At 46.1% G+C, this 26,460-nt stretch overlaps 1 protein-coding gene across 2 annotated transcripts in view; it reads right to left on the bottom strand.

Annotated features, from left to right (window-relative positions):
• CRACR2A (calcium release activated channel regulator 2A) overlaps positions 1-26,460 on the bottom strand; it is a 111,641-nt gene that overhangs the window by 63,950 nt on the left and 21,231 nt on the right. For both annotated transcript variants that reach the window (XM_029597315.1, XM_029597316.1), the window contains exon 3: positions 2,395-2,629. In XM_029597315.1, coding sequence (XP_029453175.1) covers positions 2,395-2,592 — 198 coding nt within the window. In that variant the 5' untranslated portion in view covers positions 2,593-2,629. The remainder of the gene's footprint in view (positions 1-2,394; positions 2,630-26,460) is intronic.

The following is a 26,460-nucleotide window of genomic DNA, read 5'->3' as shown; positions in this document are numbered from 1 at the left end:
TTACATATCCCTGAGTGTTACATATCCGTGAGTATTACATATCCGTGAGTATTACATATCCCTGAGTGTTACATATCCATGAGTATTACATATCCCTGAGTATTACATATCCGTGAGTATTACATATCCCTGAGTGTTACATATCCCTGAGTGTTACATATCCGTGAGTATTACATATCCGTGAGTATTACATATCCCTGAGTGTTACATATCCCTGAGTATTACATATCCGTGAGTATTACATATCCCTGAGTATTACATATCCCTGAGTGTTACATATCCCTGAGTATTACATATCCGTGAGTATTACATATCCCTGAGTATTACATATCCGTGAGTATTACATATCCGTGAGTATTACATATCCGTGAGTATTACATATCCCTGAGTATTACATATCCATGAGTATTACATATCCATGAGTATTACATATCCGTGAGTGTTACATATCCGTGAGTATTACATATCCCTGAGTATTACATATCCCTGAGTATTACATATCCGTGAGTATTACATATCCCTGAGTGTTACATATCCGTGAGTATTACATATCCCTGAGTGTTACATATCCATGAGTATTACATATCCGTGAGTATTACATATCCCTGAGTTTTACATATCCCTGAGTGTTACATATCCATGAGTATTACATATCCGTGAGTATTACATATCCGTGAGTGTTACATATCCATGAGTATTACATATCCATGAGTATTACATATCCGTGAGTATTACATATCCCTGAGTATTACATATCCGTGAGTATTACATATCCGTGAGTATTACATATCCCTGAGTATTACATATCCGTGAGTATTACATATCCGTGAGTAGATGTAATACTCATCACCCATATCCTCACGGTTATGTAATACTCTCAGACATATCTATAAAACATACCTTTACAGTCATCTAAACCATATAGCGATACACCCAATATACCCCTAGAATATATGCTAACCCGAACTCATTCACATCCATTGTCCTGACCAATACTACAACGTGGTGTTCCCTTCTGTTATATCCTAATCGCCGATCTGCCAGTTCTCTTGTTTATATTGTTATATTTAACCATATTATACCTTGTTAAATCTCGTCCTATACTATATCGTCATATATAACTCCCGGCTCTGCCAGATTACCGTTTTGCGTTTCTCTGATTTCTTCAAATGTATTGCGTTGTTCCAAATGTAAACCGGAGTGAAGGCATCTAGCTAAACTTCGGTATATAAACATGATTAAATAAATAAATAAAAATAAAAGAACTTCATGTCTTCAGTCTTCCATTCCTGCTAATTAGCATTGTAATTCTAACAAAAATTAGCTGGACTTTCTTTTTTCCAGATCACGTCTGTTCCCAGCAGTGCAGACTCCAGAGCACGGGTTCCGCTCCGTGGATCGGCCACGGCTGCCGGCTGAGGAGGGTCCCAGCCATCGTTCAGTGCGACACCTGCTGGCCGGCTCAACTCGTGCCCGGCTCTCAGCCACTGGACCTCCCACTGCAATGGCTGGGCTAGAGAGGAAAGGGCTATAACGGAGACAACCTCGACGGCGAAATCAGGGCTTAGACTGTCATAGCCCTGTGGGAGGGGGCTGAAAGTCCGAGAGAAGCAGGAAGCTGCTTCCGGGCAGAAGTAAAATCTAGCGCAGTACAGAATTAGGGGGTCTGTGTAATGCAAACTGTGTTAGATCTGATTGTAAAGGAGGAAGATCAGAGCTCCAGCCCGTGCAGACCAGGCCCCCCCTTCTGCAAATTATTCTGCAAGCAGCAAACGTCCCGATGGGACCTGAACCTTTTCCTGCCAATACTTAACATAAAGCACCGGGTTGTTTTTTTTTTTGCTTTCACGTGGGGTAATTTTCAAAGGAAAATGTAAATGTCACATACTATCATAGCAATTTACTTGTGTTGAGTGCAGTTAATGAGGGTAAAATCTGCTAACAATGGAATAGCTTATAGCGTAGAGATTTTCAAAGGCTTTTGAAAATTGCTACTATGAATGCCCTTGAATTGCCAATGTTTTACCTGCCCTAAGTGCACTTGAGATGGATAAATGGGCTTTGAAAAATTGCTATGAAAGTATGTGACATTTACATTTTCCTTTGAAAATTACCCTGATGATGTCTTCTATATCACTTGCAATTTGTGTAGCAAATCTGAATTGGTGATCTTCCCCATATAATCCACAACTACTGGGTAAAAATCCCCCCAAAAAGCAAACAACTTTGAATACAATTCTGCTGGTCTTCTCCGGAAAGCCCAAACTTCATCACTGCGGTATCTGCTGTCTGTGGCGCCCCGTGTCCAACCCACTCACCCGCCCCCCTCCTAAGCTCCCTTTCCTCCCCAGCCAGACCCTCGGGTGCGGGGGAAAGGGAGCTTTCCTTACTTACCTGCATGTCGGGGCGAGTGATGAAGCCTTTGTCCTCGACGTCGCAAATCCGAAAGAACTCGTGCACCTTGCTCAGCATGGACAGCTGTCCCGGGTCCTGCGGGGCCGGGTCGGGCGAGGGGGGAGGAGTGGCGCGGCCCCCTCGGTTCCTGGCAGTGCGGACTGGTCTGGCCGCAGAGGTCTTCTCCGAGGCTGCCATCGCGCTGGGCCTCCGGCGCCGGTCTGGGACCTGGATGCTGGAGGTAAGGGGGGAGAGAGAGAGAGAGAGAGAGAGAGCGCATCAAGCTTCCCGACATCTCTTAGCAACCACCCTCTTTAATTAGCCACTGAAGCCTGGCAGAAGAAAAGGACTTTTTTTTTGAAAATCCCTGCCATGGTGTCTTCCCTTAATAGACCGGGTAAACCTGTACGTCAACACCGGATGGCGAAAAAGCAGCAGAAAACAAACGGAAAGAGAGACAACCTCGTCTCGGCATGGCTGCACCTTAAGGAGTGAACAAAAAGACCAAATTACATCACGAAGGCTAAGTGAGGGGCCTGCACAAAAAAAACAACAACAATTTACAGTTACTAATACGTTTTTCATTACAATAACCAGTCGCCTCCTCCTCCTCCTCCTCCTAGTTTTATGGCAGAAACCAAATTTCAAAGTCTTGTCAGTCACGTTCGGCCTTTTCAGCCCAGGTGCAGCTCTAGGCCCGGGACTGGGAGAGTCTCGCTCTGCCTCTGGTGCTGAGGGGGGCCCCGAGGAAAAAACGAGCAAGTGATGGCGTCGCTCCACCTCCACTCTACCCTTGGAGGGATTTCATGCGGTCCGGGCATCCGAAGAGCGCCGCCAGACCACGTTCCACGTTCCACGCCCACTGAGATCCTGTTTAACTTAAAGGTGGATTGTCCCTTCAAATCATTATTGTTGTAATTTGAACTGAGCAAATATGTCCGGTTCTGCTTGGCCTGTGTGTCAGCAAATATGACAGAGGCCCTGAGGCTTTTCAGGCGATCTGCAGACTTTAACCTGTGCGGGTCCTGGATGAAGCTTTGCGAAATCTCTTGTGTGGAGCAGGAAAATGTAAATACCACATTTGGTCTGCAAAATTCCCCCGCTCTGGGGGTGCTAGACAGCCTGCTGCCACTTAGACACAAGAGAAAATCTGCTCTCTGAGCGACAGGCCAAAGATCATTCCACCCCGCTGCCATCCAAATACTTATCCTAGGAGACGACTGCCGTGGCCTGTGGGATATCATCAGGTACGTTTGTGGTTTATGTGATGTGATCCTCCTCCATCAGCAGGGAAAGCGGCTGCTGGAATCCCCCCTTAGCCGGCTCGAGAAGGACCGTAAGCCCAAAAGATGCTGACGGCAGAGGATCGGGCAGCAGAGGTGACTTCCCTTTCAGTGCAAGTCTCTCTATTTCAAAAGAGAAAGGCAGGACGGAAGGAAAGATCTTCCAGATGGGAAGAAACCTTGACCCAGCTGCCAGAGAAAGTCAAAATCAGTGCCGATCCGAAAATGCAAATAATAAGAGTTGGAGAAACTACTTGAGAATTTAGGAATTTCCAGAGGGCATAGAAGGTAATTATGAGGTAAAATTAAAAGCCATTTTTGCCAGCATTACCGAATATTCAGTTTATGAAGGACTGACACTGAAAGACGCACAGAGTGCCTTCCCATAACGCCAACATCAATCAATCAACACCTGACACCAATAGCGGTGTGCACAGACTTTTCGTGCTTCATTTTGTCTATTTATTTTTCTTTTGTTGCTTTTGAATTAAAAAAAACCCCAAATATAATTTTAAAAATTAAAAAAAAACACCTCCAAAAGTAAACAAAACAACTAAAATACGGATTCTGTTGCCAACCATCCCCCCGGACCCTTTCCCATTCTCCCCTCCATCCATGGACCCTCTTAATGAAAAGTTTTTCATGGGGCAGGAGGGGGTCCCTGGCAAACCAAGACATTTTCAGTAAGAACGGCCCACGGAAGGAGGGAAGGAATGGGGAAGAGCTCAGGAGTGTTGGGGGCTTCCTGCAGCAGTGGAAAATGAAACGAAGGGAAATAAAATCACGCGTGCTTCTTTTGTTTCATTTACAAACAAATTAAAACAAAATGGGAAATGTTGCTAACATTTCTCATTTCGTTTCAGACGAGTGCACCTGCCTAGAGGCCACCGATGATTCATATTTTGAGATGCTCTCACTTAATAGAAGATTGGAAAACAATTATGGGTTGGGCACGTATTAGCATAGGTAGGAAAGAACATTTTGATTCTGTTGGATCTAAATAAAGTCACAGCACTGAAAAGGGAAAAAAAAAAGGTTTCTGGCAAGGAGAGAACCACTAAGAAACCTAAGAGCAAAGAGAAGATAAAAGTCATTGTGAATAATAAAGGGAAAAGACTGGAGGTCCTGAAGAGCAGGAGAAAATTCTTTTTCACTCAACGCACAATAAAGCTCTGGAATTTGTTGCCAGAGGATGTGGTTAGTGCAGTTAGTGTAGCTGGGTTCAAAAAAGGTTTGGATAAGTTCTTGGAGGAGAAGTCCATTAATGGCTATTAGTACTCCAATCCATCATACTTTCCAAGCTAGATTACTGTAACTCCCTGCTACTCGGACTCCCCACAAATACTATCAAACCCTTACAGATGGTACAGAACGCTGCTGCCAGAATCCTCACAAACACCAACAAAAGAGAACATATCACTCCAATCCTCCGTAACCTTCACTGGCTTCCTATCAAACAGAGGATTCTCTTCAAAGTCCTTACAATCATTCACAAAGCGACTCACAAACTCGCGCCCATCAGGCTAAGCACACAACTTCAACCTCATACATCCTCCAGACCCATCAGAAGCGCCTACAAAGGCACACTGTATGCCCCGCTGGCAAAAACACTACTAAGGAAACGAGCACTATCCTCAGCAGGCCCCCACCAGTGGAACGCACTCCCCCCAGATCTAAGACTTGAACCCAGTCATCAGGAGTTCAAAAAAAAACTAAAAACCTGGCTCTTCTGCCAAGCCTTTCCAGACACTTAACGCTGCCTAGATGCTCGCATTCCCGCGTAATATATATTCAGTAATCAATCACATCAACCCGTCCCCTTGTTCCCTATTAAGATACTATGCTTTATTGTATATACTGCGCTTATACATACTTTATCGTATTTAATATATACTTTATTGTATATACTGTGCTTTATTGTTTTACTTTATTTTCAACACTATGATACCTATTGTTTTATTTGTTACTATAATATGATATTGAGTTCAAAAGTTTTTCTTGTAACTATTCTATGCCATGTTCAATTTGTACTTTGTTTTATAGTTATATGTAAAGCCCCTCCCTTTTGGGCATCTCACTGTTTTATGTAAACCGGAGTGATTTGTATCTGATACAAGAACCTCGGTATATAAAAATAAAAAATAAATCAATTATACTTAGAGAATAGCCACTGCCATTAGCAATGGTTACATGGAATAGACTTAGTTTTTGGGTACTTGCCAGGTTCTTATGGCCTGGATTGGCCACTGTTGGAAACAGGATGCTGGGCTTGATGGACCCTTGCTCTGACCCAGTATGGCAATTTCTTATGTTCTTATTGATTCCGTTTCTAAAAAACAGACATGGAGACTTGGGTGATTCATGTGTGCAGAAGAAGGGGACACATGGAGAATACCAAAGTGAGACGCTTCAAAGGGAAATCATCTACTAGAGATAAGACTGTCATTCACAACTATATCTTGAGTAAGTCTGGCATTTTACTTTTAGTTATAATTACATCCGTTCCTATCAAGCTGCGGTGCCATCTAGAAAACATTAAAGGGGAAAGACAGCTCGCGTTGTATAAAGTTACGGCTCGCCAAGGCTTTGCATGTGGAACGTGGCATAGGCATAAGGAATCCAGTTCAAGACAATTTCCCTGGAGAGTTTCAAAACATAAGACTTGTAATGTAGGAGCGTAGTCACACAGCAGCCTAATCACTGTGAAACGGGACTGCATACAGACATTTACTATATTTTATATATATTTTTTGTATATTTCGTAATCCAGTGCACTTCTGAAATGAAATTGGAGGACCACAATATGCAGCTTAGTCTGAGCTTGGCGCGAGAGGATCAGCGATGGCTTTGAAACCTACCTCCTGAGCAGCTTTCCATGAAACACAGCAGCGTGTCGGGGTTAGCGACAGAGCTAAGATATTGTTTTGCAATTTGTGACCGAGTTACACTTCAGGAGGAAGCCACTGGCTTTGCATCCGTTGGGACTTAAATGTTGCATTTCCACCTCTAGTGTGGATTGTATTTTTCATCCATTTAAAATGCATTGGATTACAAAATAAAGAAAAAAAATATATAAAACATAGTCATTTGGGGGGAGGTCCTGTGCAGGCAGGAGTCAGGCGCTGCAGAGGTCACCAGAGGTGGAGATAAAATGCTGGGAGCGGAGGCCTGCACCCCTCTGTGCGTTTCTGGCCTCCTCTCCAGTTTTCTATATTGGGTTCTTTTGAGAAGATTTTCCAACTGATCCTAACGCTGCCCCCTCCTCATCTCAGCCTACTCTTCAATCCTTTAACTTTATGACCCAAGCCGGAAGAGAAGCACTAGGAGAGAGAACGTCCCCCACATTATCTCTAAGCCCTGATGCTCCCAAGGCACCTGAAGCTGCTGATTTAACACGAATGGAAACTGGAGCTTAGTCAAAAGAGGGCTGAAGAGGCCTCTCTGCCTCCTAATGGAGCTCTGGTGTCTGCCACCCCCGGGGATGGCTCACAGGGGAAGGCCAGGGTCTGTCACACTAGACGTGCTATGATCAGCTATCGCACGGCTGGGAAGCACGCTGACTCAGGAGGACGGATCCGGGACCATTAAACCTAGAAATGCCAGCACTCCAAATGATTAAAGATCTCGCTGGCCAGATAACACAGATTCAATAGAGAAGCGCTTACAGTGTTACCGCATAAGATAGAGAATATTGGTAATGATAATAGGAAGTTAAATCTGAGCTTTCTAAAATTCCCCAAATGCCTTATGATTTCGCTGACCGACATGCTCAGAAAGCTCCATGTTGAATTTTTAAAAGGTAACTAAAAAGAGTGTTCTAAATGTGAATAAAATATTTTATTTGCCTGAACCTAACATTTCCCATTTAAATGAAGAGGCTGACGTTCTTCCTAAATTTCTTGATTTATTCAATTTTTTGGAGCAATCTAATCCAGGAGCCTTGACTAGAGCAACTTTGTTGGAAGGATAATATACTCTCCTGAGTGGGACAAACGGTGGGCATTAAGATCTTTTTTCCAGGCTAAGGATGCTCTGTTTATGGGACATAAAATATCTTTGCTCCCAGATGTAGTAAAGGAGGCTCAACAACATAGAAACATGTTTTTGTCTCACAGAGATAGAGTTCTACGTTTGGGCACTACATTTCAGTTAAAATTTCCATGTAAATGTATAATCAGACTTCAGGGAGTCAGATATATGTTCTAGCATCCTGTTCAGCTGCAAGTTTTTCTTCTAAATAAGGTACTTCCAGCCTAATGATGTAATTCACTATAGTAAATGGCATGCTTTCTTCTTTTCTAATTATCTTTCGGGCCGATACAGTAAAGTCTGCGGGAGAGCGGGCGAACGCCCACTCTCCCGGCGCGCGCACCGGCCACTTGCCAGTGCGCGCGATTCAGTATTTAAATTAGGTCCGGCGGTAGATCCAGGTAGAAGGAGGCGCTAGGGACACTAGCGCGTCCCTAGCGCCTCCTTTTTGACAGGAGCGGCGGCTGTCAGCGGGTTTGACAGCCGACGCTCAATTTTGCCGGTGTCGGTTCTCGAGCCCGCTGACAGCCGCAGGCCGAATTCAAATTTTTGTTTTTTACTTTTTTTACTTTTCGGGACCTCCGACTTAATATCGCTATGATATTAAGTCGGAGGGTGCACAGAAAAGCAGTTTTTACTGCTTTTCTGTGCACTTTCCCGGTGCCGGAAGAAACTAGCGCCGACCTTTGGGTCGGCGCTAATTTCTGAAAGTAAAATGTGCGGCTTGGCTGCACATTTTACTTTCTGTATCCCGCGCGCATACCTAATAGGGCCATCAACATGCATTTGCATGTTGAGGGCGCTATTAGGTGCCACGGGTTGGACGCGCGTTTTCCTCCCCTTACTGAATAAAGGGTAAGGGAAAACGCGCGTCCAATAGCAGGAGCGCACTGTACTGTATCGGCCTGTTTGTTTGGCCCTCCCCAGAATGCGGTCTGTAAATCAGGAATTCAGTGTAGTTTCTTTATTTTATACTTCCTTGTTGGATTGCAACTGAAATATCTTTCTTGTATCAAGATTGACTCTCAATTGTTCATTTTGACGTGCATAAATAAATACGAAAAAAACATAGGAAATTGGGATGAATTTCTGTATTTCACAATGATTAGGCCATTTTGTGAATATGGTCCTACATTTATAATACGAGTTATATTTTGAAATTTTTGCAGGGAAAATGTTTTGTATTGGATTTATATTTTTACAGTATTTAGCGGTTTTTCTGGGCTTTGTCAAGGATTTTTCAATCATATGCATAACAAAGACATTAGCAGAATTCAGGCAGAAGAAATTACATTCTGTTAAATTGGCTAAAGGATGTACTAGAGAAGACAGGATTAGGGAAGAAGATATAAATATCTATTCCATGACTGAGGACCTCAGATGATATAAAGAATGGTAGAAAGAACGGAACGGAGCTTCAGACAAGCATTTCCCTAAAGGATGAACGTTCTCACACCCAGTACAGGACAGGACAGGACGCTTGTACTGATCATTGATAGGGCTTCTCTCCTGCTGGCAAGGCCCGGAAACTCACTAGCTCACATTTATCTGATCTTTTATCAACGACCGGTGTAATCTGCAATACACTTCCTCTTCTCGTGGCCCCGACCTCCCATCCCCAGCGAAAGCTTTTCAACTTATTAGAGAACCAGCAGTCTCTTAGGCTCCTGTTGTAATCCTCTTCTTACCCTACTATTAGCTAATCTACCATTATCAATCCCTACCCCCTGCATACTAGATCCTCCTCCTGCCACAGAAGCAACTCTGAGTACCTCAGAGAAGTTGGTGGTCATATCCGTTCCGTTTCACTCTTGTACGTTATTTAAATTATATGTCAGCTGTTGGTATTTAGCATCCTTGATCCCAGCTCGATGTAACCCCTGTTCTATGTAATGTTTTTCCAATAAATTGTTTCGCTGTAAACCGATGTGATATGTATCTTTACATGAATGTCGGTATAAAAAAAGTTCTAAATAAATAAATAAATAACATGGAAGATTCCCGACCGCAGGCCTTCAAGAGATCCAGGCCTGAAAGGCACCGTTGCCTAACTGGGGTTAGAAGCTGATGGTGAACGACAACGACCAGGGTAATTTGGGAAAAGCAGTGAACGTGTGTAGTTGCAAGGTTGCGAGCAACTATTAGTAAATGTCTTGCCTTCAGTGTGATGCATTGAACTTTGTTAATGATCACGGATTTATCTGAGATCTTGGAGGAGAGGGATAATGCATGATGTCGTAGGGATCATACAGGGGAGTATGTCGTGCACTACAAGGATTGTAAAAAAAATGCGTGAATGGGTCTTAATCGCTAAAGCAGGAGGAAACACTGAGCAGCCTGGAGCTTCTTAGGAGGTAGAGAAAGAAAATCCTTATCGTTAATGAGCATACATTGATTGATATAAGTAACAAACTGAGATCTGACCACATGGTACAGTCTTGGAGATTTTTGGAAATGGTGTGACATGAGGTTATGGGAAATGGTTCATATACATAGTTAAAATGAGTGAATGGTATTAAATGAAATGATGGATGTGTTTACAGGGCAAGAAAGACAAATGCAGAAATACGTCTACACTAAGTGCAGGGCTGGTGCAAAGGTGGAGGTGCACTAGGGGAAACTTCAGCCATGCACACACCCCGAACACAATGAGAAATTATACATTTATAATAGATTTTACATGAAAAAAGACATTCAAAGTACAGTCTTCTGAAGTGGAAATATCACACCATCCTGTATATTATTTGTACATGCACTGCTGTGGTGCCAACCAGAAAACCCACAAGGACAATTCTTGGAACCTATTGTGATGCATTCTGGGTATGGGCTTGGTCCTCCGAAAGCTGCGGTGTGAATTTAAAAGTAACTTATCATAGCAATTTTCAAGAGCCCACTTACATGTAAAGTCCACATGCAGTAAATTTTCAAAAGCCTTTTTATGTGCATGAAGTCCATTTACCAAGTAAAATACTGCTTTACATGTGTAAATCCTTTTGAAAAGTATAGTAAACCTCCCATACCCAAACAGCACTAACTGCCAGCACTCAAACAATAACAACCCTATCTATGAAAAAGCAACACAGCAAATATTACACCAGGCACTAAAATACCAATACACCTCCTATTAGGAAAACAAAACAAGCCAAGGTTAAGAGCCCTTCCCAGAAACTACATGCTAGCAGAATACCTCACCTCAGTCATACATACAGAACACAGACAGACCCTCACCAAATACAGAATAAAGAGACCACAAAATATAAATACAAACATGCAGACGAAAAATGAACCAGAAACCACAACAAGCCAGACTCTCTATGCAAAGCAGCAGTGGAAAAACAGAATCACCATTCCTCAAAAAACATCAAACAATAAAATCAAGAAATATAAATTAATAATAGTAAAACCACACTAATAAAAAGAATATTTCGAAACAGCTGCTGAATAGAACATCCAATAATTAAAAACTTCTACATTTTTTTAACATTTTCCAAAGATACAAAAAAATATTTCAAAACAGCAGACACATAAAACACTCAATAATTAAAACTAATATGGATACAAATGATGCCCCACTCTTCATATCTGAGAACGTTTGATTTGCAGTAATGTTATGGATTACTATTGATGGGATATACAAACGTTTGCCTCTCTTATTCATATACACATTCTTTTTTTTTTTTTTTGCAAATTCATTTTTATTGCAAAGACGTGCATTTCCACAAGCACGAAGAAGTACACAAGAAAATCGATACCAACAAGAGAACAAACAGTACAGTGGTTATGCAAGTCTCCTTTTAAGTAACAGTATCCACCCCTGTAAGCAAACAAAACCCCGAACCAATCCCCATTCACATTCAAGCTACGCAGACCAATCACGCCTCACATAACTCACTCAGACAACCACCTCAACCAACAGACACAGACTCATCCCCCTACCCATGAGCCCTGCCCAGAAGCCCCATGTTACATATAGATTAAGAAAACCCTTAACGAACTAGCAAAACCAGGAGAAAAAAGAAAGAGTCAGCGAGAAAAAAAAATATGCAGCATAGTCCACTTGGGGTTATTCGCCCCAGGAGGAGTGGAGAACCAAGTGACGTGGTATCCTGCTGTACTAAACTGACTTTGTAAATCCAGGGAGAGAAGAGAATAATAGCGAGCCCAGCAATCTGCATAGTGTTTAGCCATGGGCTTAGGAGATTTGGGAAAATCCATTCGCTCCAAGAGAGCCTTGTCCATCATTCGATGATGCCAGGCCGCAAGTGAAGGCGTAATCAAGGGGTCAGTCCAATCAGCAAGTATAGTACGGCAGGCTAGTAGGAAAGCAATCCTGGGCCCTGGTACATGTCGCAAAGAGCGCCTGTGGTCCAGCTAGCAGAAGAACAGCAGACAACCATAGAGGGGTCTGGATACATTTAGTGATGCAGGCCAGTAGTGAAGTCCAAAAAGTCTCCAGGGACGAGCAAAGAGTCAACCGATGTAGCATGGTGCCTTCTGTTTTGGAGCATTTAATACATAGTTAAGAAGAGAGGCGACCCATACGAAAACGGCACACATCGTCACGAATAGTATGATGGATAATCCGAAATTGCAGATCTCGCAAACCACAGTCCTTCAGCCATTTATGGAGAGAGGTGAAACAAGAAGTAAGGAAGGGAACCGTGACATCCCTTGCACAAAACGGTGTCCAGTAGCTGGCCAGAAGATCAAGATGAGAAGTCGGCAGCAGGCTTTTAATCAGTCTACTCCATCCTTTGATAGAATTATGTGAGTACGCACATTCAAACAGAGTTTTAGCGAAAGCGGTTTCTCGTAAAAACTCCTCTGGTTGCCAGCGAAAAGCCTGCAGGTAGTGGCGAGCTTGGAGGTAAGCAAAGAAAAACTTGCTTGGTAACTTGTAATTTTCAACCATAGTCGCATATTGTAGCACTTGAGGGGCGTCTTCTTCAAAATCTATTTATTTATTTAAAAACTTTTCTATACCGTCACTAAGTTAGGTACCTTCATAACGGTTTACAACAAGGCACAAATATCAATATTGGAAAACAGATACTAAATTATATCGCTAAACAAGTGCCAAAACTTTACGGTAACATAGTTCGTTATAATTACTCATAAATGGATGTGTTATATCATGTCCATTCTTTATTGTAACAGGTTTTAAAAAATGAGAGCTTGTACAATCTTATTCTGTGGTGGTGAGCAAACATATTTAAAAAACATATTTAAAATAAAAAATAAATGTGGAATATATACCCGTGTAGATTGGGGTAGTGTGAAATAGTGAAAGGCATACGTAAGGCCACGACGAGCCCAGGTCTTGACTATGCCACTTGTGCTGATACCAGGCTGAAAATCACAATTACCCACCAACGGGGTAAACAACGAGAACAAGCCTGGCACTCGGTATAGACGACGTAGCCATCGCCAGGCATGGATAGAAAAAACATTTGGGAATAGTGAGGGATTATACCTTGGCCGCAGGGGCCTGGACTACATAGAGAGGGGACCAGGGTAAAGTCATACGGGTCAACATCCCTTCTTCGCAGTAAGTATATTCATAAGAATCCATTCCCCAATAAAACGCAGCTGACAGGCGACATTGTAAGCACGGAAGTCAGGCAGGCCCAACCCTCCCCGAGCTTTCGGGTGCACCAATGTTTGATAGAAAATCCGGGCGCGCTTACCCGCCCATAAAAATTGGATCAGCCCCCTCTGCAATTTTTTAAGAACATGAACCTTGAGCCAAAGAGGGAGCATGTGCAACTTATAAAGCAATTTAGGAACAATCATCATTTTGATTAAAGCACAACGCCCTGAAAAAGTGAGGGGAAGAGACTGCCAAGCCTGCAACTGTCGCCCCAAAGTAGCCAGGGTTTCACATATATTGAACTCGTAGAGCTTATCCAACTCTCTTGGGATCTATACCCCTAAGTATTTTAATTTCCCAGGTGCCCACGTAAAAGGAAAGGAGCCAGGCCACGTCACAGGGAGCTGTGGATGTAGGGCCAATGCCTCAGACTTGGAAAAATTGATGCGAAGGTCCGCTATATCCCGGAACTGTGTGAAAATCGAGAGTATAACTGGCACACTGTCGGGGCCGGCCTACAAATAACAAAATATCATCCGCAAACATAGCAATTTTGACAGGATGTCCACTCAAACTAATTCCCCAAAATCCGTTTTCCCGCCAGAGCTTTTCAGCTAGTGGCTCAATTGCTAAAACAAATAGCAGGGGGGAAAGTGGACAACCCTGCCGTACACCACATTGTAGGGGAAATGGGACCGACAGGCCTCCGTTAATAAGAATTCTAGCATTAGGATTGTGGGATAGGGCTTGTAACCACGCGACAAAATCCCCAGCTATCCCACATTGCTGGAGCACCCAAAACATATAGTCCCAGGACAGGGAGTCAAAAGCCTTTTTGGCATCCAAACTCAGAATAAGGCCTTCCTCCTGTGAATGGTAATTTAAGGAGGCAATGAGCCTCCTCACATTTTGCACCCCTTGGCGACGAGAAACAAAGCTGGTCTGATCTGAGTGCACCAAGGTGGGCAAGATAGTATTGAGCCAGGTCGCCAGGACCGCTGCGAGGATTTTTATGTCCACATTAATGAGAGAGATGGGCCTGTAAGATCCCACATCGTGTAGATCCCGCCCCTTTTTTGGCAATAAGATGATAGTGGAGCAATTTTCGTCCGGCAGGAGGTGTTTAATCTGGATTAAAGAATTATAATAGGAGACCAGACTAGGCAATAATAGGAACTTTAGGGTTTTATAAAACTCCTTGCTGAGCCCATCAGGACCAGCCGCCTTACCCTTTTTCCAATTTCTGTATGACAGCAAAAATTTCAGAGTCCATGATGCAGGCACTTAATACAGAAAGGTTGTCACCAAGTAGTTTTGGCCGGTTAAGATTTTGAAAAAAAACCCTCCGACACTGGTCGAGGGTGAGGTTTAGCTGCGTATAATTTCTTGTAATATGCCACAAAACTGGCTTCAATATCTTCCTGACGAGTATGATAAGCGCCATCACTACCCTTAACCCCAGCAATAAAGGATTTGGTTCTGCGAGGTCTAACTAAATTCGCAAGGAGCTTACCCGGAACATTCCCATGTTTAAACAATTGATATTTAAAATATCTTAAGGATTTCGATGCCCTTTGATGCAAAGCAGTGTTTCGGGCTTGACGTACACGGTCTGCCTCTTGCTTGTTTGCTGTAGTGGAGTCCCGAACAAAATTAACCTGCGCGGGCTTTAACTCTGCGGTGAGACGCAGAATTTCTGCGATTCTCTGCTTATTGCGTGTGGCAGCGTAAGCCATAATCTCCCCCCTCATTACTGCTTTTCCAGCGAGCCATAGCGTGTGCGGGGCAATGCCAGGCGTATTATTAAATTGAATATATTCTTCCCAGCCCTCTTTAAGCGCGCATCGGAGTCTAAATCTGGGGGCATTCTCCAGGAAAAAGCCGAAGGAGAGGGACTTACCCAGTTTTAAAGTGACAGATACGGGAGCAGGATCAGAAATTGAAATGGGCCCTACAGTGACGTCTGTGACGCGAGGAAAACAATGTTCTGGCACTAGAATATAATCCAACCGAGAGTGAGAGCTGCGAGGGTGAGAAAATAAAGTGAAATCCTGGTCCCCTGGGTGTAAAAGTCTCCAAACATCTATTGAATTTAACTCATGACAGAGAAAACTGATGCCTAGATGCAGGTCATTACTGCTCGTGGCCCTCGGGGGCTTATAGTGAATTCACTTGTCCATGACTGTATTAAAGTCGCCTCCCAAGACGAGGGCGCAATCAGGCAGTCTCGCTAAAATACCCACCAGGTGGAGAGAATAATCATGGGATCAGACGTTTGGAGCACATGCATTGCAGGAAGCTATCCATTGTTGGCTGAGTGTCCCTCACCACCGCATCATAAGGACCTTCCACGTCCTGCAACACCTCGTCCAGCTGAAATGTTACTGCTTGTGTAAACGTATCGCCACACCTCTCTGCCACGATTAATAAAGCTCCCAACCCACTCCCACTTCAGTTTATTATGTTCCACCCCCGTCAGGTGAGTCTCCTGCAAAAAGACCACCTGGGATTTTAAACGCTGAAACAAGGATAACAACTTTTTTTGCGTTTAATCGGAGAGTGGATGCCATCCACATTCAAGGATGTTATCTTAACCGATACCTTGACAGCTGATTAAGAGGAACAAAGATACAGCAAGTATCACAGAAAGGGCATGGACAGTGACTGGACCGAACGCCCCCCCAGCCTGGGCGCTCCGTCCCCCACGTCAGAACACATTGCAAAAACATTACAAACACGTTTGGAAAACATGAAGGGCTCCCGGGCATGTCCCTGAACCTTCGCTCCCCTCCCCAGCCTGCTTCTCACCTGCACACACAAACAACATCCACCCCCACACATACCCCACACACGCTGAACTCACCCAACCCCAGAACTCCTTGATCCGCAAGAGGCAGGAAGTACCCATCATGTTCTTTGGATGCAGCAGGATGCTGAAGGCTACCTGGAAGTGTTTCAGATTAGAGATGAAGGGCATTACATTCACACGTTCTCACACACCTACAGGCTTTCATTTTTACACATTCTCTCTCGCTTAATCACTCACTCTCTGGTCCTTTCACTCACGCTCTCTCTCATTTTGTACATATGCTCTCTTTCTCTCTCACTCATACATGCATACTCACACACTCTCACTCTCAAATATGGTCACTCATATGCACACAATCTCTCCATCAATCTCACACACACGCTGACTCCCTCTTCTATGCCTCTGGAACACACAAGCAGCAGTGACCGATAGGACTCTTCTTCTTTCTTTCTACCATGTGGGAAAACACTGTTCTTGCTCTTTTTTTTTAGGCCACACAGGCTCATGCTGCTCTGCCTCTTACTCCTTTCTTTTAGCTGCGCGTAGGGTTACCTGCTGGCCCCAGATTTTCAGGACAGGTTGATCCAGTCCTGCTTTTAGTCCAAGGCAATTGTTGCGCTGGAGGTGGATTCTTGGGCTGAGGTGGTGTTGACGCTACCTGTAGGCAAGGGCCTGCGGGTCCCCACCATCAGCAGGTGGAGTGAGCTGAAGCCGGAAGCCACTGGACCTTCACTTATACCAGCCCTCGTTCCCCTCGGGTTGAGCCTTTGAGTGCCGGGGCCGGCAGGACTTAGGAGGGCCTCGAGGTAGAACAACAAAGGCGAACAGTTCAGCTCAGAGACAGCAGCCAGCAGGTGGCGTAGGATTATCCTGGATCCCAGTACAGGAACTCAAGCACCAAGGGACGAGGTTTGACTGAAGGTGCTTGAGCAGAGAAAGGCCGGAGCCTTGGGAGTCCAAGTCCAGAGGATAGGGACAGAGGCGTCACTAACAAACTCGAATGAGAGCTGGCGGCAATGGAAAGGAATAGCAAGTAATCGTAGAACTCTGGACACAAAGAGTCTGTAGTGTAGTCGTTCATAGCAGTGGTCAGGGCCCGGAGAAGGCAGGTGTGGTCAGGCGTAGCAGTGGTCAGGGCACTGAGAAGGCAGGCATGGTCACGTAGCAGTGGTCAGGGCATGGAGAAGGCAATCGTAGTCAGATGTAGCAGTGGTCAGGGCCCGGAGAAGGCAGGCATGGTCACGTAGCAGTGGTAAAGGCATGGAGAAGGCAATTGTAGTCAGACGTTGCAGTGGTCAAGGCACGGAGAAGGCAGGCGTGGTCACGTAGCAGTGGTCAAGGCACGGAGAAGGCAAGTGTGGTCGGACCTAGCAGAGGTCAGGCATGGAGAAGGTAGGCAAGGTCGGACGTAGCAGAGGGCGGCACCAGGAGATCAGTCGAAACACAGATGAGACGAGTGAAGACACAGGAAGTGGAAGACACTCAGGAACACGGAACGAGGAAGCACGGAGGCAACGAGTACTCAGAACCAAACAGGGAACCGAGGAGACCTGTTGCAAAGGCAAAGCTTCAGCGCTCGGCTTGATCTTAAATACGCTGAGGGATCTGACGTCAGCATCCGTGTCCACGGCCAGGTTCCCGCCACGGGCTCTTTAAAGATTTTACTGATGCGTGTGCACACGCCTAGGGAGGGGCACGGCGCTGCTGGCGGCGTCTCTCCGCGAACCCCGCGGAGAGGCCCGACGGACGGACGCATCCTGGCTGGAAGTCCCGGGACGTGGAGCAGGTCCGGAGGCGCTGGCAGGAGCCCGAGGTCGGAGCCGGTGGCCCACAGCCGTAAGCGACGGGGAGCTGGAGCCTGGAGGGTGCTTGGAAAGGTGAGAGGGCCGCACCGCAGGGCCCGCCGCGGGCGGCGAGCGTAACAGCAGTCAGGGACTTGCAGCCTTGCTCTTCTAAAGCAATGCAATGCAGAAGTCAGAACTACAAGTCCCTGCGTGCCATGGGATAAAACCAGGACTGGATCAGCCTGTCCTGAAAATCTGGAGCCAGTTGGCTATCTTCGTTGCGTGTGGCCAATTCTACTCCTGTTCCTTTGGATCCACACAAGCGGGAAGAATAGGAAGGAGCCTTCGCTGTGGTATTTGCTACTGCTGCACCGCCCCTAAGCTCTAGTGGCCCAGGTGGCCGGCTAGTGTTTCCACCAGCCTCGAAGCAGTGAGATGGTGAGACTGGAAAGTGAGTGAGAGGAAATAGAAGGGGGATCCACTTTCCTCAGGACTGCTTCCACTGTTTCTACCAGTCTTGGAAGTACGGTCTCTTGTGGGAATCGCAGGGCGAGGGGAGTAAGTTTGAATCCCAGACTCCTCCTCAGGTCTTCTGAATGCACCTTTACAGCTCATATTCACCTGCCCTAATCACAAAGCATTTGGAATATGATGACTGCTGCTATTAAAAGGGTGGTAGTGCCTGCCTTCCCAGATGAGTTAATGCTATTTATTCAAACTGAATATAAAAAAAATTAATGTTAATTCAACAAGCATGGATGAGTGTAACCCCCGCAATGCAAGCACACACAACAGTCTCAGGGTCCATCTCATCTCCCCGGACCTCCAGTTCCTCTCGCCTTTAGCCCGATCTGGTGGCCACGGGTTTCACTCCAGCAGGGAGGAGGACAAACCTCCGGGGCCCTGTGCTCGCGGGGGTGGGAACCCTGGACTGATCGCTCACTCTCCAGTCGCTATCTCAGATGTGCTCACTCCTTGCACATCCTGGAAGTGGGGTGCAAATTAAACTTTACTGTAACTTAGGGAAACTTGATCAGAGTCCAAATTGCAAAAGAAGCTCAAAAGTCTCTTAATACAAGGAAAGCAAAAATCCAAGGGCCTTGTATTTTTCCCTCCCGCCACGGAGCCAATGTCCTTTCCTGGTGACAGGAAACTCGGGAAAACAATCTCTCCTCCTTCAGATGGGTAGGACTTGCTGGTAAAAGGTTACTCCCAAGAAAAATAGAACAAGCAAACTCTTCCAAATCAATCCTCTCTCCCAGGGCCGCTGCAGGGCAAAGTGTCAGCCTATCCTATTCCCCTCAGGCAAGGGTGACTTCCCTCCTGAGCTGGAGCAGGCCAAGAAAAAAACCCCACTCTCTTCCCTTCTAGATCCCACGCGGGTTCTAGTCCTTATTACCCAGCTCTGCTGCCTGGGGGCCTGTCAGGGGCCACGGAAAAACAGCACTCGTCTCCCTCCAAAACCCCAAACTACAAGCATACCCTGCACGAGCGAGGGCAAGCCGGGCCAATCCCTGCATCCTGGGCAAGGGAAAACCTTAGGGTTGGTCTGAAAATACCAAAGTTCTCTCTGTAGTTAAACAAGGTAAAAAGGGAATGAAGTATCCCTTGCATGAACACCTAATCCCCCAAATTCACCACGTTGGGTTTTGTGGTAAAACTGGTATTTGTCTTATGGAAGGTAATTTCAAAGGCTTTTACTTGGGTAAAAAGCAATTTACTGCCTGAAAAATGTGCACTCCATCTGGCTAAAAGTATGTGTTGGGCTTCATCAAGTTGGCCATAGTCAACCTCCAAGCCACGGACACTTTTAGGAAATGGCAGAGTTGCAGGTACCATATTACAGGAAGAGTCTTATGAAGCGCGACTCAAACTCGGCAGGAACACCGCTCCGCACGGCCTAGGCTGCGCTGCATAGCTTGCATGGCGCTGAGGCCCAGCCCTCATGGCGCTCACCTACTCGTAAACAAGCCATGGTGGGAATCCTGACCCGGGCACCCAGCGATGACGTCAGCCACCACTGGTACTTAAGGCTGCTTCAGACTCCCCATACATGACTTGGCAATGGGTCTCTTGCCTTAGCAGAGATGGTTGCTTGTGTTCCTGATTCCTGTCTCTCCTGCCTTGCCTTGTCCAGTCTTCCTTGTCCTGTTTTGCCTTGTCCTGCTGTGTCATCCAGTCTCTTCTGTGTGTCTTCATCTGACTTTCCGGATCTTGATCTCATGCCTAGACATGACCTCGATAGCCTGCTGCCCGAACTTGACCTCTTGCCTGGAACTAACCATGATAGCCTGCTGCCTGGACCTGACCATGCTAGCTTGCCCCCTGGACCTGACCTCTTGCTCAGACCTGACCATCCTTGTTAGCCATTTGCCCCTATCTTGGCCTGGCTCCGACCCTATTAGTCCGCTGCCTGCCCTGACCCCAGTGCGCCATTGGACTCTTGTTTGCTTCACCGCCTTAGGGACCTGCCTAAGTCCTGCTGGCTGCCAGAACCCAAGGGCTGAACCTGCAGGGGAAGGTGGCTGGCATGGGTGAAGCCCCAGATTGTCCTGCTACAGGTCATGCTTGCCAGCTGCCGGCGTAGGCCTTATAGGTTTGCCACAGCACAAAGGGCTCGCACCCAAACAACCTCGCACAGAGAGTCTGTAAAAGCATCAGCAGGCCCCACTTACAATCTGAAAGGGCAAAGAAGGCCCACAGGTACGTTAGGGGCTCCAAATGCTGGATTTTTGTGAGTCTTTGGAGTGACTGTAAATCCTGATTTTTTACTGTAATTGGTGGAAGAGGATTTCGTTTTCTACAGCCATCTTTGCCACAGGAAACGTCTCTTTTTATTTGCACACTGTTGGTGTGAGAAGTGATGCCCATGGGCCCAGGAGCATTCTCTTCCCTCCTTCTGGAAGACGTCCAGCACTGCATCCACAGTGCCCAAAGGTGGCCCCTGAAAAGTGGGGTGCATCTTTCTATAGCCCTCCGTGCCCGGCTGGCAATCCCTTCTTTAACTCGTTTGTCAGTGCTCTTTGTAAGAATGTGGAGTAGAACAAACCCTGAAACTGCACACACATCCCACCTGTCCGTAGACATGAAAGAAAGAGATAAGGCAGTGCAGGAAAACAGAACATTTATTGTTTAATAATGCCACAATTACCCCATATGGAGCATGCACAGCTCAGAAAAGACTCCATCGTGTTTGTCTTCCAAACAGGACTCTGATAACCTAAATCCAGGGCTCCGCCACTGACAAATAAAACGGGATGTGGCAGGAATGAAGGGTGAAGTTCTCAGGATCCTTGGCAGGGACCTTCAGAGATGCGGCTACTTTGCCTGCAAGCGACTTCTCCAAGGCGTGCGGCGCACGTCTGCTCCGTTTATCAGTTCACAGCCAGCACAGTAAACGATGAATGAAGCTCATGTCGTACAAGGAAGGGGAAGGTTAGGAAGATGTAAGGTGCGGGCCACACAAAGGTATTCAAAGGAAAGAGAAAAGCAGCCAGGCCTGTCCCAGCGGAGGACAAGCATTCACTGCTAGCTATACTGAGGTTCAAATCTTAGAAATATCCTTGTCAACAAATCACAAAAACGTCAAGGTGTTTGGTTGGGCCCCTGGTAACACTGAGGGGCTGCCAGGGAGCCTCCAGGGCCTGCTGGGTTTGCCTCGTTCGAACCTTCCTGCTCCCTGGGCCTACATTTACTAGCGTCCTCTCCAATGCTATAGCAAATAGGGTAAGCTGAGTGCCCCAACCACAAGCTATCAAAAATCGTAGGGCAAACAATCTCAGATGTCCTTATCTTTTGTTGAGAAAATCTTTATTTGTAGTCTCACAGATGGATCAGAGGATATTTCACACTTGTTATGAGTTACACAGTCCCCCCCTACATGGACCATGTTTCGTACAAGAACGGTGTTGGGAGGGTCCAAAGATCACAACTTTGCAGAGGTTCAACTGTTAGAAACAAATTGACTCCAGAACGTAATTAGTGGGATGGGACCCCCATAAACTTTCTTCTCTCTCTGTCTAACACACACACACACACACACACACACACATATACTAACATACACATGTTCATTCTCTTACAAACAAGCTTATTCACACACATGCTCTCATCCACACACTCCCACTCTCACTCACACACGTATACGCTGTCTCTCACCAACATTCTGTCTCTCTCACACACAGACCCCCACACACACACACACACACACACTCACGTTGGGCCTGTCCACTTGCAGGCCTACAGGACCACTCCCCTCTTTTCTTCAGCCGCCGGCAGGAAGGACTCCCGTCAGTGGCCGCATTGGGTCTCGCCCTTTTTTCTTCAGTCGCCGGCAACCCCACTGTGTCTCTCCCCTTGTTTGCTTGGCCACGGGCAGGATGGGCTCCACTGGCCAAGGATCATGCTGGCAATTTTGCTGCCTATCTTCCAAGGGTTGGTGCTGCAGTTGACCTCTAATTTACCTACTGGAAGCACCAGCTCTGCTTGTATCTGCCAATCTGGAGCAATGGTATTAGGTGCCCTAGGCAAACCTTCAGCCTTGAACTCTCTCCTCCACATTTAACCTCCATTATCTTAGGCTCCCCTGATATTTTGAAAATTAAACTCAGCAAGCATGAGCAAACTAATACCATCCCTCGCAGAATGATCCTGTAAAAACACACAACTGGAGAAAAGATTCTTAAATACACACATATAATGCAAATATGTTTCAGAAATCATGTCATAGTGTCATGGGTTTTCAGGGTGGACTGCAAGACATTCATAAACGTATAAATGAAGTCAATAGTACACTGGCTAAAGGTAATCTCTGAAATGGCTGACTGGGCTGAACTAGGATGTTTCCTTTATTACTCAACATACAGAAAATAAAACATGAAATCCTAGTGTCACCTCAGTAACAGTGAAATAGACTCCCTCCACTACCAGACACCTTCTGAAGTAACCCAAACCCTGGACAAAAGGCATTCAGAAGCTGTACAGCAAGCCTGCCGTGACTGCAGCTGCTCTTTGACATCCCACAGAAGTTGCCTCTCTAGGCAGCTGTCTAGTTTGCGTAATGGTTAAGCCGGCCTTATGTATTGTGTACAGCATTGCATACGCACTTCTGAAGCCCTCAGGATTAATCCTACTTATTGTGGTTTGGGGTCATGAACACTAAAGGCAAGCAGACATATAGTATGCAGACTTACATATTTTTTTCGTTTTCCATTCCTGAGCCTTCTCTACCTCTTGCATTACTCATGCCTACTTGAGGTTCATCTCAACGCTGCACTCCTATCTTTAGATATGGGAGTTGGACAGGAAGAGCTTTGCAGTAAAAGGAACATCTTCCTGCTTAAATCCTCCTTCTGGACTGTCAACTTGGATACATCCTAGCTCCCTTGATCCATTTCCCTTCCCAACAGTAAACTTACCCCGGGATTCATCATTCTGCTATAATGATAATGAGTTGCGAAAAAAAAGGGGCGAGGAGTGATAGCGAGCCAGTGGCCGCATCGCTACAGTACGTTTTCACCTGCCGCAGTTGCGGCCGCGCTGTCTACTATCGCTCCCATAGTGCCACAGCAAAAAGTGTTATTTCTGGCGCTACGCTGGCAAATAATGTGTAAAACGTTATCGCCCGCAGTGGTCCCAGTATTAACATCTTATTAACCCCTTCCCCTTCCCTCATTTAAATCTTTTAACGTCGTGAGGCGGTACTTATCGCGTTTTAATGAATGACTCTGTAAGAGAGCTCTGCTAGAAGTCTTCGAAATGCCAGAGGGCTAAAGCAAATCTGGGTCTCACAGCCACACAGTCCTGCCACTGAGCCACTGGTTTGGCTGCTAGCCCCCCAGTTTAAAGCAAGATTTCTCAGGAGTCTGTACACAAAGCAAAACAAGCAGATAAGGGGGCCTCTGTGCCCATCCCCTTTCCAGGACATCAGAAACACCAGACTTTAGAAGACAAACATCCAGGGAGCAGCACATCCGTCCCCCTTTGTGGTTCTGTCCTCATGGAAAGGCAGTGCACAGAAGCCACCTGCTTCCTTTGCTCTAGGGCTGGAAGAGCTTTGTTAATGCGCGTTCCCTCGCACACTATTTGTGACAATAAAACCCATCGCTGTGCTCCAGTCAGGAAGCAGGCAGAGTATCAGCGATCCCTGCCACCCTGGGATCAGTACCGGCAGACGCTTCCGTCATGGCTGGCATTCGGAAGGACATTCATTTATTTATTTTACATTTCTTATATTCCCTATTATGCGGCACCGCTACTCCAAGTGGGTTCCAAGTAAGCTCAGTCTTATAATAAAAACGCGATAGGCAAGTGATGACACTAAAAGCGGAGACAATAAAAGCACACAAACGACAAAGCTCTTCCATCAGGCGCCGCCTCAGCCAGCCGGCCCTGCTGTGAGGTCCCCGCAGGTGGGTAAGATGGGGCGCACGGTGGTGTGCCGCAGCCAGCGTGCCGAAGCTGCGCAGCAAAGGGGCGCACTCCTTTCGGCAGATTTTGGAATCTCTCAGTGATTTTCTTTTTGAATTGATTCTGGAATGGGAATGAAGGGAGAAGGGATAGCTAAGGCTTTTCCATCCAGGCTAACCATTCTCTCTTCCCACGCTCAGCCCTTTCCTTTCATACCGCAAGCCTCACTGCATGCATGCGGAGATTCTTCCTCCCTGCTAGATTTAACCACAGTATTCTTAACCCTTTAGGCCCAAAGGCCCCTCTGGTGTCGTCATCACCCCAAGGCAGGGTGGAAGATAGGGCTAGGAGTGCCGAAAAGGCTTTTCCCATTCACATCTTTGTCAGGGGACCTTTCTCTCAAGGTTTCCAGAGGTTATTACCATGGGCATGTTATGGGGAGCTATATCCCCATTGGAAAGCACTCGTACCTAGAGCTTATCTAATCTGGAGGGAGACGTTTCACAAGCCCAGGTGAACTCTCAAGTTATTAAGGACCATTCTGAGCAGTTGATTACCATCAAGGAGGATTATTCTAATTTTCATGGGTATAAGGCAGCCTTAAGTAGAGATTATGCAAATTTGCATCGCAAGATTGAGAACACTGGAAATTAGAATGGAAGAAAGAATTTAAGATTTCTGAACCCTCCCGGGTGTTCAATGACTACAGCTAGGGATGTGTTTAAGACATTTTATGTTGACTTTCTTAAAGTGTCCACAGATGTAATTCCCAGAGTTAACTAAATTTACTATTTGCCTGCTACCAATTTGTCTTCACCCAAGGTAGATGCAAATATTGCTCCAACTTCTTTTGATTTCTCTCAATTTCTGGAGCAATCTGACTTTGTGGTACAAGACAGTGCCGCCTTTTTGGTGGAACAGAATAAAGCGTTTGATACGCAGTGGACACTGCCACTTTTTTTTCTTTTCGGCTCTAACATGTTCAGTTTTTGGGTCGTAAAGTTTTGCTGTTCCCAGACGTAAGAGAGACCCAGCAACGTGGGAAAGAGAGAGGACCAATAGCTTTAGGAGCGACCTTTCAATTCAGATTTCCATGTTGCAGCAAGTTAGAGCGATGCGTTAGGATCCGGCGCGACAGGTAGCGTTGTACCTTCCTTAGCCTATGGCCTATAATTTAAGGTTTGGTTCTTTTCTTACTGCATATTTCCTCCCCACACAGGGACTGTAGTACTAGATTAGATGAGCACATTCTGTTTCGTTCTTTCTTTTTCTCTTGTAACGATATAGTCTGTATCTATCACTTCTAAATTCAAGGTGCTTCGTGATTCTACCTTTGAAAATGCACAAATAAAAAAAAACAAAACATCAAAACCCTGCTGGCGTAGCAGATAGCAAAATTAAACGAGGACAAATCTCATCCAAATGTCAAATTAAAAAGTTGGATTTTAGCTCTTAAGGAAAAAACGTATGGCCTGTAATGCCCCATAATTCAACTGAGAGAGTGTGGCCTAGAGCGGGTCCAGTGACCCGGAGGTAGGGCTTCATTTGTGGGGCAGGTCCACTACTTCCTTTCAGAATTAAGAGGAAGGGGTGGCAGGGGGGCGTTGAGAGAGGGATGAGGCCGAAGCAGACAGAGCAGAGGGGCTGCCACGCTGACCCCCCCGCTGCTCCGGCCCATTCCCCCCTCCTGTTTATCAGGGAACAGGGGGAGAGAGCGTGAGCCTGAAGCAGTCACCGCAGCACCTAAGAACGGGCCTGAAAAGGGGGACTGAATTAGCAGCAGCACAACAGCCCAGGCTGAAGCAGCGACGGGCATTATTGTTCACTTCTGGTCTGCGCCCGTCGCCCGGAGCTTCGTTTACGGCAGGACGACCTGGAGCGGCATTCTGCTTCTTATACCCTGAGACGTGAGGACGTGGAGCATCAGCTCTGCTGGGCACAGGCCGGCTGGAGGCTGAAGCCTGGCGGGTCTGGGGATGGAAGAAGGGGTTTGGGAGAGAAGGACCTGGCTCCAGCCTCCCTGGCCTGGCCCCGCTCTGCCCTGCAGCTCCATTCCCTTTCTGTCAGCAAATGAAGCCCTGCCCGGAGGTGAAAGTGCACCGCCGAGCTGTTAGGCCCGACGGATCATCCTCCGCTTGGGCTTTAAAACAAGCGTAAGCATTT

This window comes from Rhinatrema bivittatum, chromosome 4 (assembly GCF_901001135.1).
Source record: "Rhinatrema bivittatum chromosome 4, aRhiBiv1.1, whole genome shotgun sequence".
Classification (NCBI taxonomy): Eukaryota; Metazoa; Chordata; class Amphibia; order Gymnophiona; family Rhinatrematidae; genus Rhinatrema; species Rhinatrema bivittatum.
Note: the sequence above shows the minus strand (reverse complement) of the source record. Positions and strands in the feature narration are given on the sequence as shown.